The sequence below is a fragment of the Doryrhamphus excisus genome, linkage group LG2 (genome assembly GCF_037039965.1).
Source record: "Doryrhamphus excisus strain RoL-2023G ecotype Guam linkage group LG2, RoL_Dexc_Guam_v1.1, whole genome shotgun sequence".
Taxonomy (NCBI): Eukaryota; Metazoa; Chordata; class Actinopteri; order Syngnathiformes; family Syngnathidae; genus Doryrhamphus; species Doryrhamphus excisus.
The window spans coordinates 6,679,219-6,696,877 of record NC_136358.1 but is presented as its reverse complement, the minus strand read 5'-3'; the positions used below and the strand labels follow the sequence as shown (position 1 = coordinate 6,696,877).

At 41.7% G+C, this 17,659-nt stretch overlaps 1 protein-coding gene across 3 annotated transcripts in view; it reads right to left on the bottom strand.

Moving 5' to 3' along the window:
- Positions 1–1,219: 1,219 nt before the first annotated feature.
- Positions 1,220–17,659, bottom strand: part of ppargc1a (peroxisome proliferator-activated receptor gamma, coactivator 1 alpha) — a 42,500-nt gene continuing 26,060 nt past the window's right edge. For 2 of the 3 annotated variants that reach the window (XM_058066965.2, XM_058066966.2), the window contains exons 8-13: positions 13,597–14,650; positions 10,893–10,985; positions 9,654–9,774; positions 7,360–7,481; positions 6,253–6,404; positions 1,220–4,419 (exon numbers count right to left, since the gene is read on the bottom strand). In XM_058066965.2, the coding sequence (XP_057922948.2) occupies positions 4,316–4,419; positions 6,253–6,404; positions 7,360–7,481; positions 9,654–9,774; positions 10,893–10,985; positions 13,597–14,650 (1,646 nt within the window). In that variant the 3' untranslated portion in view covers positions 1,220–4,315. The remainder of the gene's footprint in view (positions 4,420–6,252; positions 6,405–7,359; positions 7,482–9,653; positions 9,775–10,892; positions 10,986–13,596; positions 14,651–17,659) is intronic. The other variant, XM_058066967.2, reaches the window with a different exon arrangement.

Genomic DNA, 17,659 nt, shown 5'->3' with positions numbered 1-17,659 from the left:
TGAAATAGTCAATTTTGGTAACAAAAATATATAATAATATTAGTTAAATGTAAATATATTTTTTCCTATACATTATGGACTTTTATACACAAACACTGTTTGCTATTCAATACAAAAAAAATACTCATTAACACTAGTTTTATGTGCAGCTCATATCAAGCCCTCCCGTTTTAATAGTTTATGGAAATTCTTGTGAAATCTCTCCGGGTACTCCGGTTTCCTCCCACATTCCAAAAAAAACATGCTAGGTTAATTGGCGACTCCAAATTGTCCATAGGTATGAATGTGAGTGTGAATGGTTGTTTGTCTATATGTGCCCTGTGATTGGCTGGACACCAGTCCAGGGTGTACCCCGCCTCTCGCCCGAAGACAGCTGGGATAGGCTCCAGCACCCCCGCGACATATATATATATATATATATATATACATGGGACCAATTATGGGACCAATTATGATCATTTTTCGGCCCTTTGTATTGAATTATGGCCTCCTATAGAGCAGCTAAACATGATTACCAGCACAGAAAGCTTTCCAGATCCTCCAGAGTCTGCACCTGTTCCAGCTGTATTTCTTTGGATTTCGGTCTGTTTAACATACCGCGAAATGTGTTGGATCCAGAACCCGATCTGAAGTTTCTCAATAAAAGAGATTACTTCAATGATAAGTAGGTTTAGCATTTTAGCGTTAGGCATTGTACAGCATCGGTAACATGTAATGTGGTCATTACACATTTTTTGTGGGAATACCAGTGTCTAAAAAACGCGGGTAGAGCCACTGATTGTGGTGGGAAATGGCGATTAGCAGTATGCAGCACTACTCCTTGTATGCACACTCTATAATGCTACACAGACAATCGCTTTTGTTTCATTACTGACACGAAATAAACACAGTTAGGACACTGATACATTGTTACTTAGCGCTTGCTTTTCTGACTCTTGGCCACAACCAAGACATGAGGTTTCCAGAAAACAACTGCATAACAAAGGATGTCAAAAATTCACCGCCATTTTTGAGGACCTTCTCCAGCCCGTAATGGGAGAAAAAAAAATTAAAATGTCGGCGATGAGGCATAATTACTCTTGGGGATGGAAAGCAAGAAATTGTTGATGATGGAGTCACTCCGCTTGTCTGCATGAAACGCTTCCCTTGGAATTCTTAATGAACTGGCAGGCTTGGAAGGAGTCACGCTGTGGACACCAAAAGACGGACAAATGGAAACTTTCAAACACGTTTTCCCTTTATTGGCATGGTGAGGCGAATGAGAATTGCACATTTAAAAAAGAAAACATGAAAATTGACAAGAAAAGTGGAACAAGAACAGGTAGAACCACAAAAGGCATTGGTAAGAACTTGGCAGAAGGCAACGTGGATAAAACACACACGTACACACACACACATCTCTTAACACACACACACACACACACAATCAAACATATTGTCCTTCCCGAAAAAAACATGGACACCAAAGCATTGAGAAAGTCCTTCAGGTCTCAATATTACAAATTAGAATCTTAATATTGCTACTCTACACCATTTACAAAGCTGTTTTTTTTATTATTAATACATTTATTTAAAGCCAAATCTACACAATGGGTCACAGTCACCCATAAACGCTATACAAGATATTAACAAAAACAACACGACAACATTTTTCTTCCCTTTCTTTTGCCGTTCTTACCTCAGACAGAAGCCTCATGACTTCATGAAATGGGATACATTTTTCATCTTTTTTTTTCTTCATTTACTCAAAACACTTTCATGGTTTTTAAAGCAGGGGTGGGGGGGGAACTACTGTTATTCTCATTTGACCGGCATAGTTGAATGTGTTATCAAACGTACCACATTTGCCCCATGCGCCGTAGCTTCCTCACCCCTGTCTTTAAAGGGAACAGCAATGTGGTCGCAAATAGGAAAAAAAATTAAATAAAGTCAAACAAAATCACAACAATCAGCGCTTAAAATACAATTATGAAAAATAATTATTGCTTTTGTATATATATATATATATCTGACAAATGTTTGGACACACCTGATTTATAGCGTACATGCTAACATCTGACTGTTACTATAAATGTAACCACCATTTTTAATAGTGAGATTTACAGTCAAAATGCAGTCAAATGTTTGGATGTATTTAATGCAAAAAAAAATCAGGCATCCAAATTTTTGACTGGTCGTGTATATATATATAGATATATCCCCCCAACCCTCTATTTTTTTTATTATTACTGTGAATAATATTACTAATCTTTCTATTATTGTACATTAAATACTTTGTAAAAAATTCAAGAAAGGAAATTGTAAACTTTTGTTTGGCATTCACAGAATCAAACGCGAGCGGAGCGATGTGAAAAAGTCCTGCAATAAAAAAAAAAAAAGAAATTATTGCTTTTAAGTCAAAGGAAGAAAAAAACCACCAAAGTGGCACCAAAATGAGACTTGATTGTTCAGGAAAAAAGGCATAGAAGACCACCACCTTCTGTTTATTGTACACCCTGTCTCGTGATGTTTTAAAAAAAAAAAAAAAAAAAATCAAAAATAAATAATGAACAAAAACAGCGGCCATAAATATTGCTGATTCCAAAATAAATACCTAAAATAAATATTCCGCTTGCTTTCCCTGTGTTGAATCAACGAGAAGCTTACAAAAGAAATTGCATATATGTGTTGTACACAGTATATAAACACAATATAATCAAGATTGCTTTGTGTGTTTTCTTTTTTTGTTTTTTTTTAGAAAAAAAATCAATTAAAAAATGGGCTGTTTTTTATTCTTTAAACATGATTAAAAACACAAAGATTGTTCATGTGCTCCCTCAAAAGTGAGTCGCTTGTTCTTCTGTTTTGTCGCCTTTTTATTGTTTACAATCATCATATGTCTCAACATCAAAGATTCTCTATACAACAGGAGCACTGTGCTGTTTTTTTTAGGACCCGCTGCATAAAAATCAAAGATCATTGACATGACAGAAGCACTCTGTTTCTGTTGTAAAAAACAATAGTCAAAGATCAGCAATGTAACAGGAGCACTCTGACTTGCAGTAAGTTCAGAAAAACCTATTGCTGCGAAAAAAAAAAAAAAATCAAAGATCCTCTATATGACAAGAGTGTTCAGCTGTTTTTCAGTGTCTACTGCAGACAGTTACAGATCCTCAGCGCCCTACTAGCAGTAGGTCCTTATAAACAGCAAAGATCCTCCACATAACAGGAGTGCTCAGACAAGTGCTCTTTTAGTAGATCCTTAAAAACAGCAGACTAGCGCTTTCACAGTAGGTCTGTAAAAACAGCAAATACCCTCCCTAAGACAGGAGTACACTGCTGTTTTTGGGACTGACTCGAACAAGCAATATGTCCTTAAAAACAGCAAAAAAAATGTTCTCCTGTTTTTAGGCACCTACTGCAAAATAAACCAAAAGCTAAAAATGTGACATGAGCGTTCTGATTAGCAGTTTTGTAGTAGGTGCTTAAAAACATTTAAGAGGATTGGATTGTTGACTAGCATTTTTGCAGTCGGTGCTCAAAAACAGCAAAGATTCTCAATGTGACAGGAGTGCTCTGACAAGTAGTAGGACCTTAAAAACAGCAAACCTCTGCACAGTATAACAGGAACTACTGCAAAATCTTTTTTTTTCAGTAGGTCCTTAAAAACAGTCATATGGAGGATCTTTGACTAGCATTTTTGTTTTGAAGTACCTACAGGTGCACATGTGGGCGTACAATATGTTTTACTACAGAGGACATTCGGAATTAAGAAAAAACTGTCCCCAGCACGTTTTTTTTTCTTCTTTAAAAAAAGGCTGCGTTTTACAGTGCATAGCTGTAACAAATAAAGAACTTTTTTATATACGTATATGTACATTAAAACAAAAATATTCCTTTTTATAGTTATTTGTAAATACACAACTACTCTTTAAAATGTAGACAATAAGAGATTCCGTCATTGTTTTTTGTTTTTTTTAAATGTAACAAAGATTTCAAAGGCAGAAAAAAACAACACAAATCCTTTTGAACAAGCTGTTTTTCATCCCCCTTCGCCCCAAAGGATCATGGGTATTGTAGTGCTTGGAGAAGATCGTCTTCCATCGTCCCGTTTTTTTCCCCGCATCCTCTCCTCAGCAGCGATTGTTCATGTAAACTTCAGTGTAGATTTTTTTTTTTTTTCTCACAGCTCCACAGAGCACACAGACTTCTTAGCGTCTCGTCGTCAACGGGAGACGTTGAGGTAATCGCAAAGTCACACCACCACCCCCTCCCCCCCAGCACCTTCCACCCCCAGCCACAAGAAGGAAGCAAGAGAGGCAGGAAGGCCAGCAGGTTACCTTCGCAGGCTGCCCTGCGCCTCCTGCAGCAAGCTGTCGAAATCCAGCGAGTCGTACTTGCTTTTGGTGGAGGCCGGATCGAAGTCATCCGAGTGGGAGTCTGCAAGGGGACACGGAGGAATGTTTTTATTTCCTTACAAGACACTGTTCTATTATTTTACATACGGGTGATTCTCCTGACAGGGGTACCACTGCGGGTGCCGTCACTTTGACGGGCATGACGCACAGACTACAGTGACTTGAAGCTATAACCAATAAAACTTATACTGCAAACACATTACATAAACAGGGGAAGGACTTTCTTTGTATCTGTTGTGTATAAAACACCACAAACTAAAATTCAATCTAGGAAGATTATTGACATCTGCATTGAAACCCAATGTGAAATTCAGTGTATTTTCGCGTTAATTATTTGTTTTTTTGTGTCAAAACTCAAACAATAATGGAGGTGACACTGATTTAAAATCAGAAATATGACACAGTGTCCATGATATTCGAGTTTCTGCTGATCTTTACATTTTTTCAATCAATGCACTTTGTGGAACTATTGTCTAACATCATGTTCTGCTAAAGCGAAGTGTGTTACTCTTGTGCTAACTAACAACTAACACTGAGTGTTACACGGAGTTTGAAGCAGGGTCCAATATCATTATAATATCAAACAATAGATATCAAATATTTGATAAATGGAGATTCACACCGAAGATTTTTGGGATAGGCTCTGGCAAACAATCCGCAACCAAGGTGAATGAATGAAGAATAGAGTAATTTTTTTAATTATGACTATAATTCAAAGTGTAACTATTCATTGATTACCCAATTAATAATAATTATTATTGTTGCATAATCCCATTGGCTTACAAGGGCAGAACTCTACCCTACAAATGTAGCACCTTGTGTGCATCAGCTTAAAAATGCATTCTTAAAAAAAAATATTTTGCTTGCGCAAGTTAATACCCTGCAACGAGTAGACAAATCTGATTTTTATTCTTCAGAGAGCAACGCAGTGTCAGTTCCACATAACAGAACAACATACTTCCTAACGCCGACGAGGATGTTTCAAGATAGCAACCAAGCAACAGATTGTGATGCGTTAAAAAAAAGGTCTATTTTTATAGCGATATGCATCTTATCCTGTCTTTCCGTGTCTCATATGTCCTATTTCTCCAGATCAGGCTGATAATACATAGGCTATCTTATCTCTGCCAACAGACAGCTCCAACAAATGGAGGCCTCAGAGGGACCCCGGACGGCAGCACACTGAGAAATGGGACTGACCATGGCAGCCTGGGAGATAGTGGGCGTGACCCGCGCTAATGCAATGGCTGACGGCTGCATTGTGTCACGCTGCGCACCTTGAGGGGATGACCAATAACCCCCTGCTCTACTTAAAACAAATGGACAGTGTGCCTGGCAAACAACAGCAACAAGGAAAGTAGACTTGGAGGCAACGCTACTGGAAGAGCTCAGTGACAAGATCATTACAAACGGGTGCTGAAAGACCACGACTATGTATCCCATTGGGCATCACACAAGTCACCAAGTATATATAGTATAATATAATATATAAAGGGGTTTGTCTGACTCCTGGTTGTCTTTTTTGAGCCTCTACTTAGAACGTCCTGTTTTTGTTTTTGTTTCCACAAATGAATGAATGTATGGGAAAAACTGTATCAGGTACTTGCTGGGACCTAATGCAGCTACAACCATAGAAATTCATCTCTGAACTTCTTGGATGCCCAGTGGACACGTTCATGTTACAAACAACAGAGAAGATGACTCCTGCTTTTATCAGCATCACTTAGCTTCTATTTCCTCTCTATTTCCTCTTTTCACAGCCATGCCAACATTTAACAACGCAGCCTGCAGGGAATCGGGATTGTGAGTGTGTGGGGGGGGGGGGTGTCTTAGTCAACAACAAAGCTGTACTTACCCAAGTCGGTGTAATGGGATTTGCCCAACTGCTTTTGCCCGCCAAAGCACAGCTCCAGGCGAGGCTCGTCGGACCGGCGCAAGGTGTGTCCGTTGTCGAGGGCGGTGAGAGCGTCACACGTGTAGCGGTATGTGATGAAGCCGAAATTGTCCCTGGGTATGGAGAAGCATGGGAAATGTTTAGTTTTTGCAAATTTGACCTAAATGTAACAAAGTTTTGCCCATTTCTACACAAAATATATAATATAATACAATATAATACAATACAATACAATGTAATGCTATATTATATTATATTATATTATAATATCATTTCACTTGAATAAAAAACAGCAGGAAAATCTAGCCTAGTCAAAATTACTTTTTAAATTACTTTTTTAACAGCATTGACTCAAAAATAAGACATCCTTTTCTTTTTCTATCATTCATTCATTCATTCATTCATTTTCTACCGCTTATCCTCATGAGGGTCGCGAGCATGCTGGAGCCTATCCCAGCTGTCTTCAGGCAAGAGGCAGGGTACACGGTGGACTGGTCGCCAGCCAATCACAGGGCACATATAGACAAACAACCATTCACACTCACATTCATACCTATGGACAATTTGGAGTCGCCAATTAACCTAGCATGTTTTTGGAATGTGGGAGGAAACCCCACTCATGCACGGGTAGAACATGCAAACTCCACACAGAGATGCCCGTGGGTGGAATCGAACTCGGGTCTCCTAGCTGTGTGGCCTGCATGCTAAACACTCACCCACTGTTTTTTTCTATGTAAATTTTTTTCTTCCTACTCCTTTTGGACATGTGGAACTGTGAACTGATTATGGGATGCACCCAATTGCAATCTGATGCATGTTCAAATGAAATAAAACCACTACCATTACCAAGATAAGGGGATTTACACTGGTAAAATATTGTGGTTGTAGTTGCAGCCTGTATGTGCATCACTAGCGACACTATACATAGGCAAGCGTGGTTTGAAACCCTGTCACTATTGTAGTGGTTTGTCATCTGGCCAGTCCACTAAAAGCCCAGGGACCGTTAACACCGCCCACCACAGGAGTCAATACGGTATAATATTTTAGTATTCCTAATGTCTTCCTTACCCATCGTCTCTCAGGTTGATGGCACATTCTTCGATCTCGCCAAAGAACTCAAAGCGGTGCTTCAGCTCAGCGCGGGTGCAGTCGGACCTGAGTCGCCTCACGTACACCACCCGTCTCTCGTCCTGCTCGTTGAAAGAAAAAAGACACCAGATTAAAAACGGCAGATTAAAACGGCAGCCATTTTTTTTTGCCCTTCTAATGGACTAGCCCGCATCACGACCCGCGGACGTCTTCTGTGATTGGTCGGCCTGCTCAGCGTAATCTGATGGAGGAAAGTGCCTCCAGTCTGCCGCACGGCGCTACAATCCCTCTTCCTCTTGGGACAACACGTCAACCATGGGGGAGACTGATTTTTATCAAATGATGCGATGTCTTCCTCCCAGTCTAAAAATAAAACTCTGCGGTGACTCAGCGACACAAGCAGTTGACTTACTTCGCTGACATACGCCTTGGACACTTATCAGAATCTTAGCCCATTTCAGGGGTGAAAAAAACACACACAGATTTCCTTCAACATCAAAAGGACAAAGCGGAATAATTAAGCGGCATCAGCTTATCATTTTTTTTTACACGGTGCATGCCTACGGGCACATTATTTATTTATTCCAGATGGTGAGTGGCGTCTTGACGGTGCTGCTGACATATGTAAATGAGGTGTCACCTATGACCCCCCCCAAGGAAGAATCCAAATTAACAACTGATGTTATTATACTTCGCTTTTCATTCTTCTGTTTTCTAAGACCTTGTGCAGAGAAGAGAGATCCTCTATATGTCAAAAGGACATTGGCTGTTTTTTAATGACCAGTTGCTAAAATGCTACTCATAGATCCTCTTTAAAGGGGACCTATTATGCTTTTTTACACTTTTCTGACCAAAATAAATAAAAAACAGTTTTGGCGGGATGTACAAATAAAAAAAAAATACAGCTGGAATAGGCACAGATTCTGGAAGATCTAAAAACTTTTAAGTCGCTTGTAGCTGCTCTATAGGAGTCCACAACTCAAAACAAAGGGTCGAAAAATTTGCATAATAGGTCCCCTTTAGGCGGCACGGCGTGCGAGTGGTTAGCACGCAGACCTCACAGCTAGGAGGCCAGGGTTCAATTCCACCCTCGGCCATCTCTGTGTGGAGTTTGCATGTTCTCCCCGTGCATGCGTGGGTTTTCTCCGGGTACTCCGGTTTCCTCCCACATTCCAAAAACATGCTAGGTTAATTGGCGACTCCAAATTGTCCATAGGTATGAATGTGAGTGTGAATGGTTGTTTGTCTATATTTGCCCTGTGATTGGCTGGCGACCAGTCAAGGGTGTACCCCGCCTCTCGCCCGAAGACAGCTGGGATAAGCTCCAGCACCCCCCGTGACTCACGTGAGGAAAAGCGGTAGAAAATGAATGAATGAATGAAAATACCACTTCTCTAAAATACCAAACGACCGGGCGGGGCCTAACCAGGTCAAAGAAATCTTTGAGGCGCTATGAGTGAAAAAGACAATAACGTCATCATCCAATCCAAAAAGGTTAGGGACCACTGCAGTCTACAGAAAATGAGTGCTTTTTTAAAAAAAAGACGCTTATCAAAGATCCTCTATAGGACGTGAGCACTCAAAACGCTTGTCAATGATTCACTGTAGGATTGAGAGCTGTGCTAATTTGACAAGTAGTAATAAAAGATCCTTTATATGCTAGGACCTCTGCTCTTTGTAAGTATGCAAATGAGGCGTCACAGAGGCGCTCTAGTAAAAAAAAAAAAACAAACTAATGGCAGATTTTTATCCTTTCCCTTTCATGCTGCTGTCCACCGTGGTGGACAAGGAAGCGCTGAATGAGGACTTTAGTTGCTGACAACCGATAAATAGGCAAATTTTCTTGACGCCCCCCCCCCTGAGGGATGCCCGTTGTGTCTGAGAGAGAGAGGCAGCCAGACGAAGATGATTTCACCTGTCTCACAAGTCTTTGTTTGACAGTGCTAGTGCTAATTGTTTGTCTCCGAGGATGGGAGAGTTTGAATTGGGAGTGAATCGTTGCATGCGGTCCCTATACGGACAGGACGTGTCGTAGAGGATTCGGATAAGAATGGCAGCATCAGCACCAACTAAGGACCAACTGCAAAAAATTCAAATTCTAATTCTGACTAAGTTGCTTTTAAGGACGTAGTGTAAAAACAGTAGTCATAGATCATCTATATGACAAGAGTGGTCTCCTCTTTTTAAGTCATCTATATAAGTATGCCAGTTTAGTATAGTTTAGTATAGTTTTTTTTCTCGAAACGAGAAAAGGGATCCTCCAAATAACTCACAATGGCTTTTTGCCGTTGCTTGTCTCTCTGCTCGGCCCTTTCAAACTCCCTCATCTCGTAGTCCTGGCGGTACTCCTCCCTCTTCAGCCGGTCATGTTGGTAGTCCTCATAACTGTCGTACCTTGAGGGTGGACGGAGACAACACAAGGGTGTTTTTTACAGTAAAGCCCTACAGGGACCAGCATCTGTCAGCGAAACTTCACATGCCATTACGTTGTGCTTAGGAAGTACAACATCGACTGATGAATGACTCTCAGCCTTGTCGGGTGTCATTAGGACACATGAGTGCCAAATCAGCTGGGAGCGCCCAGACAGTGTCGCTCTACTTTAACCCACACTCAATCTCCTACTCCCTAAATCATTGCGTCTGAATAACTTCATATTTGGTGCTGGCTTTACTGCATTGGAACCATAATGTGTCATAATTTCAAACAAAAGAAATATGTTTGATATTTATAGGTTATCACATGGTTTGTCTGGTATCAGGCCAGGTATCATGCCCCCAAGTGTCAGTATCATATACTGTCACGCGGGGGCATGATACTGGGCCTGATACCAGACAAAGCATGTGATGATCTTATTATCACATACTATTTAATCAAAAGATCAGAACATTTTCAGTATCTAAACAGTGTAAACACAATAATTGCAAAAATATTTCAACAATAATATTTTATCAACAGTCTTATCTTATCAATGTCTGACAATTAAAGTTCCATTGATCAAGTTTGGGTTTTTTTGGTGACTGGAGAAGCACTAGGCACTAAGCACTCGTGCGCTGTTCTCTGATTGCTTGTTTCACGGGCACGATACCAGAGCAGCGCGCTCTGAGTGGACAGGGGGGCTGATACTGGACATGGTTAAACTCTATATTATATCAGTATCACTGCCCTGGGCTTTGACACAGTATCATTTCGGCCTGTTTCCCGTATCATTCTTGGCGGTTTCTAGAGTACAGGGCCAATTAATACTGTAGTATGTGATAAATAATAAATATAATCCACCTGTATATGACAGACATTTTTAAGGACCTACTGCAAAAACACTAGTCAAAGATCCTCTATGCGACAGGGGTGCTCTACTGTTTTGAAGGAGCAACCATTAAAGATGCTGCTTTTCTTATGAATCTACAAATGTTAGTCACTCCCAAACATTGAACTGAACCTTTGGCCTGCGACTACCAGTTGAATATCCTTAGTTTAGTATACTTTTGTGCATCAAGTAAGCGAAAAAAATCACCTTGGCCTGAGACTGAGAGGCGACTGAGACTGAGGCCGGGGGCTCTTTTGGCTCCTGGAACGAAAACTGCTGAAGTCATTGCTGTGACGACACCTGTGGGGGGGACATAAAGACAGCTGATGTTAAACTAGTCCCAAGCTTTTGTTGGAGACCAGTTCCATATTCCAGCAAAATGTCACCTTCCTTTGACTAGTCATGCATGTGCTGTTGGTGCTGGACTAACTGCGGGGCAAATAACGTTACGCTTCTTGATGCTTCATTATTGAAGCTTTGCTGAGGACTTGAATTATGGAGGAAGAAGAAGGAAAGACGGAGCGTTTCAAAGTGAGATGTTAAGAAAACACATTAAGCTTTCTGTTCCCATGGCTTCCCCCTCAAACTTGAATCTGTGACCTCGTATTTTTCAGGAAGCTTGTCGAGCCTGTGATTGAACGCTGTGAGACTATTATTGCATACATGTGAGCAAGTTAGCGCCGAGCTGCAAGAAAAAACAGATGAAACAGAATGAAAGTGACTCTGTGGAGTAAACTGACCTTTAAGTAATCTGCTAAACAAACTGCACTGAGGAGATAACTTCATTTCATCAAAGATCCTCTCTGGAAGAGGAGTGAGTGCTGTGCTGTCATCGAGGACCTACTGCAAAACAACAGGAGCGCTGTGGTGTTTTTTAAGAATATACTAGAAAAACCCTAGATTCCGTATATGATAGGGGGTTCTCGATGTACTTCACAAACCCCAATCAAAGATCTTTATGTGACAGGAGAGTTCTGCTCTCCTAAAAAAAGATCCTCTATATGACTGCTTTTAAGAATCTACTGCAAATACACTAGTCCAGTGGTTCTCAAATGTTTTTTAGCAGCACCCCCCTTTTGGACATGAAATGACTTTCAACCCCATCACAGACTTTGGGTCATACTGATGATTTTTCTCGTTTACAGTATGCCATTATTACCATTTTCAAGCCCTAACCTTTTGAAATAGTAATATCAAAACTGAATATTTAGTTGAAAAAACTAAAATGGTTAATAATTAACCGTGCTCGTGGTAGCCCCCACCCGCGCCATAACGCAGAGGGCACGGGGCACCCCCCAGTTTGAAAACCACTGCACTAGTTGAAAATCTTCTCTGCGTTCTGGAGGAGGTACTGCAAAAATGGCAGTCAAAGATCCCCTATATTACAGGAGTGCTCTGCTGTTTTTAAGGACGTACTACAAAAATGGTACTTATTCACACACTATGTGAACCGATCACTGCTGTTTTTAAGGACCAACTGTAAAAACGTTAGTCAAACATCCTCTATATAAAAAGATCACTGCTGTTTTCAAGTACCAACTGCAAGAACGCTAGTCAAACATCCTATATGTAACACAAGTACTTTTCAGGAATTACTGCAAAAACACTTCATGTGACAGGAGCGCTCTGGTGTTTTTCCACACCTACTACAAAAAGCCTAGTCAGATGTTCCTTGCTTGCTGCTGACTAACTTCATTTTCTACTAAGAGACCCTACACAAGCCCTCGAGCGCTGATCAAAGAGAACCATGGGAAATGAAGTTCTCACACTGATGACAGGAGTCTGCTTTGAAATGGGATTTAAGACGACATTCCCACAGCCTGGATTTGGCTTTCATCTCCTGGGATGTAAAAAAAAAAAAAAAGGAGCGCGCCATAGAAAAACAACAGCTGCCGCTTAAAACAATAACCCCCTGCTTCAAACGAATAAAGGCAGTATCAGAGGAGACAGAATATTAGAAAGACACTCAAAAACCAAAAGCTTCCTTTCGAGAGATGAAAAGTGTTCAAACAGTTATTCCCTTTTGTTGCTAGCGCTATTTTCTTCAGAGATAAACACCTGATAACTTTGGTTGTGTGGATGTTCATTCAACATCTTTTTTATTTGTTTAATAAAATACTCTATTGGCCAGAATTTCAGTTGTGGGAAAGAAATATACTGTATATTTGTATTAATAAATAAATATCCTCAATATGAGTGCTGTGGTGTTTTTACAAATGTAGGGCAAAAAACAAAACCATAGTAAAGATGTTATATAGAACAGAAGCACTCCTCGGTCATACAAATGTTTATGATCTGGAGAAGTGCAACTACAACACAGAGACCCAATCAAAAACAGGGTGTGGTGCCACGTTTGGTTGACTATGGCAATTTCATCTATTTTTTAAAAAATGTATTTCCGGTGACTCCAAATTGTCCATAGGTATGAATGTGAGTGTGAATGGTTGTTTGTCTATATGTGGCCTGTGATTGACTGGCGACCGGTCCAGGGTGTACCCCGCCTCTCGCCCAAAAACAGCTGGGATAGGCTCCAGCACCCCCCGCGACCCTCGTGAGGAAAAGTGGTAGAAAATGAATGAATGAATGAATGAATGAATGAAAATGTATTTCCTAAAAAGGGTCCTGAAAAATGGGAGCTGGGGTTGGAGCATCTTATATTCAGGGTGGTTTTATTTATCATATGGGTTGTCTAATACTTAGTGTCATATTCAGGGCCATCTTATATTCAAGGTCAGCTATATCTTGGGTTGTTTTATATTCAGGGCGGCCATATATTCAGGGTCTTCTTATATTCGGACCAGTAAGGTATTAAGGTACTGCAGTAAAAAATGAAGAAGTATCTCCAATCATTTGATTTTACACAACTAAACTGGAGGTTCAGGCAGAGAAAGTACACCGCAGAAAGTCTTACCAGGAGGAAGGATGTCTATCCGGTGAGCTGGACAGCGAGCGCCTCCGATACCGCGAAGAAGAGCTGCGGGATCCAGAGCGAGACCGAGAACGGAAGTGCGAGTTCGCGCCGCTCCATCGAAAGAGTTCACCGGGCGACAGCAGCAGGGAGGAGGGTGGCGGGGACGGGGTGCTTCGCGAGGGGGAGCAACTCAATGGTGGAGAGCAGGAAGGGGAGCAGTCAAAGAGGAGGTCCAGAGGGGTGCCCTCCCATGGGTAAAGGAACCGACTCTCCCGGCCCTCGCCCAGATCCATCTCATCATGGAAGGACAGAAGCCCTGCACCGGGTAGCTTCTGGGTATCCACATCCTCAAGAGACTGCGGGGACGCAATTGTCTCCGCCTCACCGGGACTGGACAGAGCTCTCAAGGAGTGTCCAAAGTGCTTGTTGAGTTCCGCTCGGATTTCCAGGTCATACAGGAATTTCCGGCTGACAGTATATGAGGGTTCCTGGCTCTGGGAGGTTGGGGTCGGGGACTCCTTCGCTAATCTCTGGACATCTTCTCCAACAGAGGAGACCAAACTTAAAGAACCAACTGATAAAGAGGGTGGAGGCATGCCTGAGTCCTTAAATCCAAAATCCCCCATAGGCACAAAAGCAGCAGGGCTACATGGCGTCTGATCCTCCTTGGGCGCGCCGGAGGCTGTGGGACCGTCCTTCTTAACGCTTGCTGATGCCTGGCAATAGTCATGGTCGCCGTGCCCACAGGAAGAACCCCGCTTGTGTCCACCAGTGACGCTGCGACGTTCCTCCGGTCCGCTCCCTGCCACTCGCTGAAGCGTGGCAGGGTAAGGAAGGACGGTGGAGGCTTTGCTCAGCTGGGCGTACAGCTCAGTCTGTTCGGGACCCTTCCTGGCAGGGTCCTCGCCTGAGGCGCTGGGGCCCGACTCGCCCAGCCTTGCTTTTTTGCACACCAAGGCTGAGGAGACACATGAAGACAACTTGGTTTTGAGCGATGCTTTGAAAAGATTCTCTGGACTGTCTTTGTATGGGGGCGTGGTAGGTGGTGTCAGACCTGGACAGAGGATGGAGAGACATCCAATAAGAAGTCAATAAAATAAAAACAGGTCTCAAATATTCAAATATACCCCATTCCTTCCAAAGATGGGTTTATGGAGAGGCCTGATTAAAATCCACATTTTCACTATGATTAATCCTGATCTCTCTTTTATTACAATCTTGACAGATTCATGAAATGCTTGATGGAACTTAATATGCTGGGGCTGTAACATGGATGGTTTCTCACCCCCACTTTACTCTGTGACCTTGGAAAGATCCCCTTTGGTTGGAAAAGCAACATGGGACAAACCTAGCGTATATAAGATCAAGAGTATTAAGGCCTCCTGCAAAAAAGATCCTCCCAAAAACAGCTGTGCTGCTATTTTTAAGAATCTACAGAAAAACTGCTGTTTTTAAGGACAGACTAAAACAGCCTGTGTCAGAGATCCTCTATGAAAGGAGTGCTCTGCTGTTTTTAATATTCACACACCGAATGCATTTCAAAGATCCTGTATGTGACAAAGTATGTTGCTATTTTTGAGGATCTTCTACGAATAATGACAATGAATAATGACGAATTGTGACAGGATCATTGGAATAAAAACAAAGCTCCTCCATATGATAATAATAAGCTGGTGTTTCTAGGAATCAAATGCCAAAATCCCAGTCAAAGATCCTCTATAACAGTAACGCTTTTCTGTTATTAAGGACATACCTGGGGGAGAAAAAAAACACCTGTCAATGATCCTCTATGACAGGAGTGCTCTGCTGTTTTTAATATTCACACACCGAATGCATGTCAAAGATCCTCTATGTAACAAAGTATGTTGCTATTTTTGAGGATCTTCTACAAATAAATTGTGACAGGCTCATTTGAATAAAAACAAAGCTCCTCCATATGATAATAGTAATCTGGTGTTTCTAGGAATCAAATGCCAAAATGCCAGTCAAAGATCCTCTATAACAGTAACGCTTTTCTGTTATTAAGGACATACCTGGGGGAGAAAAAAAAACACCTGTCAATGATCCTCTATGACAGGAGTGCTCTGCTGTTTTTAATATTCACACACCGAATGCATGTCAAAGATCCTCTATGTGACAAAGTATGTTGCTATTTTTGAGAATCTTCGACGAATAAATTGTGACAGGATCATTTGAATAAGAACAAAGCTCCTCCATATGATAATAGTAATCTGGTGTTTCTAGGAATCAAATGCCAAAATGCCAGTCAAAGATCCTCTATAACAGTAACGCTTTTCTGTTATTAAGGACATACCCGGGGGGGTGGGACACACACCTGTCAATGATCCTCTTATGACAACGAGTACTCTGGTTAGAAATGTGCTGCAAAAATGCTACGCAAGGGTGTTCTAAATCAGCAGTGTCCAAAGTGCAGCCTGGGGGGCATTTGCAGCGCATGGCTTGTTTTTTATTGGTAAAAACACAATAACACAAGCTTTGCCCCCCCACCAAAAAAAGCCCCCCCCCTTCACTGCTAAAACTTAGTGGCTCCCAAGTGAGCTGCTCTATGTAGTTTTGCATGCTAAAGATCGTACTCCCTCGTTCCACGAGTTTATGTATGACCATCACAAGGTCAACAGGTTGTCCTTTAGCCTTGTGCATCTCAGGTTAGTTTCAGTGTTGGGTATTTATTTACAAGATGTGGAAATTACACACTGTGGGTGAACCTTGTACTGTCAGGGAAGGAAATTTGTAACAAATCCCTAAAGCCTCCTATCAGTCCGATTTTGTCCTCCTCCTTGTTTCACCATTTTGTTGCCTCACCATCCAGTTAATATCTCTAATGCTTTTAAGTTGGCTTTTATTTGGGATTGAATATTAGCGAGCTGGAAAGTCATTAGCGCAGGACAGGGCTATTGAGCCCCCCCACATGGTGAAAGTAGTTCAAGGTGAAAGCGGTCCTGATAAGAATAAAATTCCACTACGATGGCGTAACTGATAAACAAGTGGGCGTTCCTCACTTTTGTCAGCACGGATGGTACGTTCCATGAGTCAAAGTTGATGAAATGACATTCTGTGAGTTATTGCATGACGCTTTTTGTGATAGATGACTGTTAAAAACCTTTGCATTACTTCTTCTATTGTTCTCCCCCCAGCGGCGACATGATTAGCATCCATCCATCATGCCCGAGTTTGACTAAGGGACACACATTTATCTAATTCTGATTTATTTTGCCCTCGCCCGCTAATGGCTTCTAGTTTATGACCCGACGTGCGTTTTTGTTTTTCGGGACAGATGGCGCTGAATGAAGCTTCTTCAGGCATTTGCTGGGCATCATTTATATACAGTCTACTATATCTGGTGTCTTCACTTGCATGACATCAGGTATTCCCAACACAGCCTGGCTTATTTATTCCATCCTAGCCGCCTCCTCCGATGCCGGATTTGATGCTAAGAGCTGTCATTTGGTGCAATTCAGAAGCGAGCAAGAAATGGTGTGCGTTACAAGAAAGGTAAAGAAGAGCGTAGGTGTGTCGGAGTGACATAGCGGAGATGCTCTGGTTTGTTCTGTTCGAAATCCAAGCAAGGGAAGGAGAGTAATAGTGACGGTGTGTGAGTGCATTAACAATGCTATAAAGTGGGCTCATCTCAGGACTTGCCATATAACTGCCATCTGTCTGCTTGTAAATCTGCAAAGAGGAGGTGGAGGCCGTGAGCAGAAAGACATCTGAGAGGAATGACAATCTATTTGCCCCTTGTTGCGGTGCTAGTCAACTGGCGGCACACGGGCCAAATCCTATCAGTCAATGACATCAAAGTGGCCCTCAAGTTCAGTTCACATTATTGCGTCAGATTTCTAAAAAGAGAACTATTTTGTCATATGGAGGATCTTTGATTGGCAGTAGGTCCTCAAAAACAGCAGAGCACTCCAGTCATTTAGACAATCTTTGTTTTTGCAGTAAATTGTAATTCCTGTCACACAGAGGATCTTTGACTGGCATTTTTGCAGGAGGCCCTCAAAAACAGTAGAGCATTCCCATAATATAGAGAATCTTTGACCAG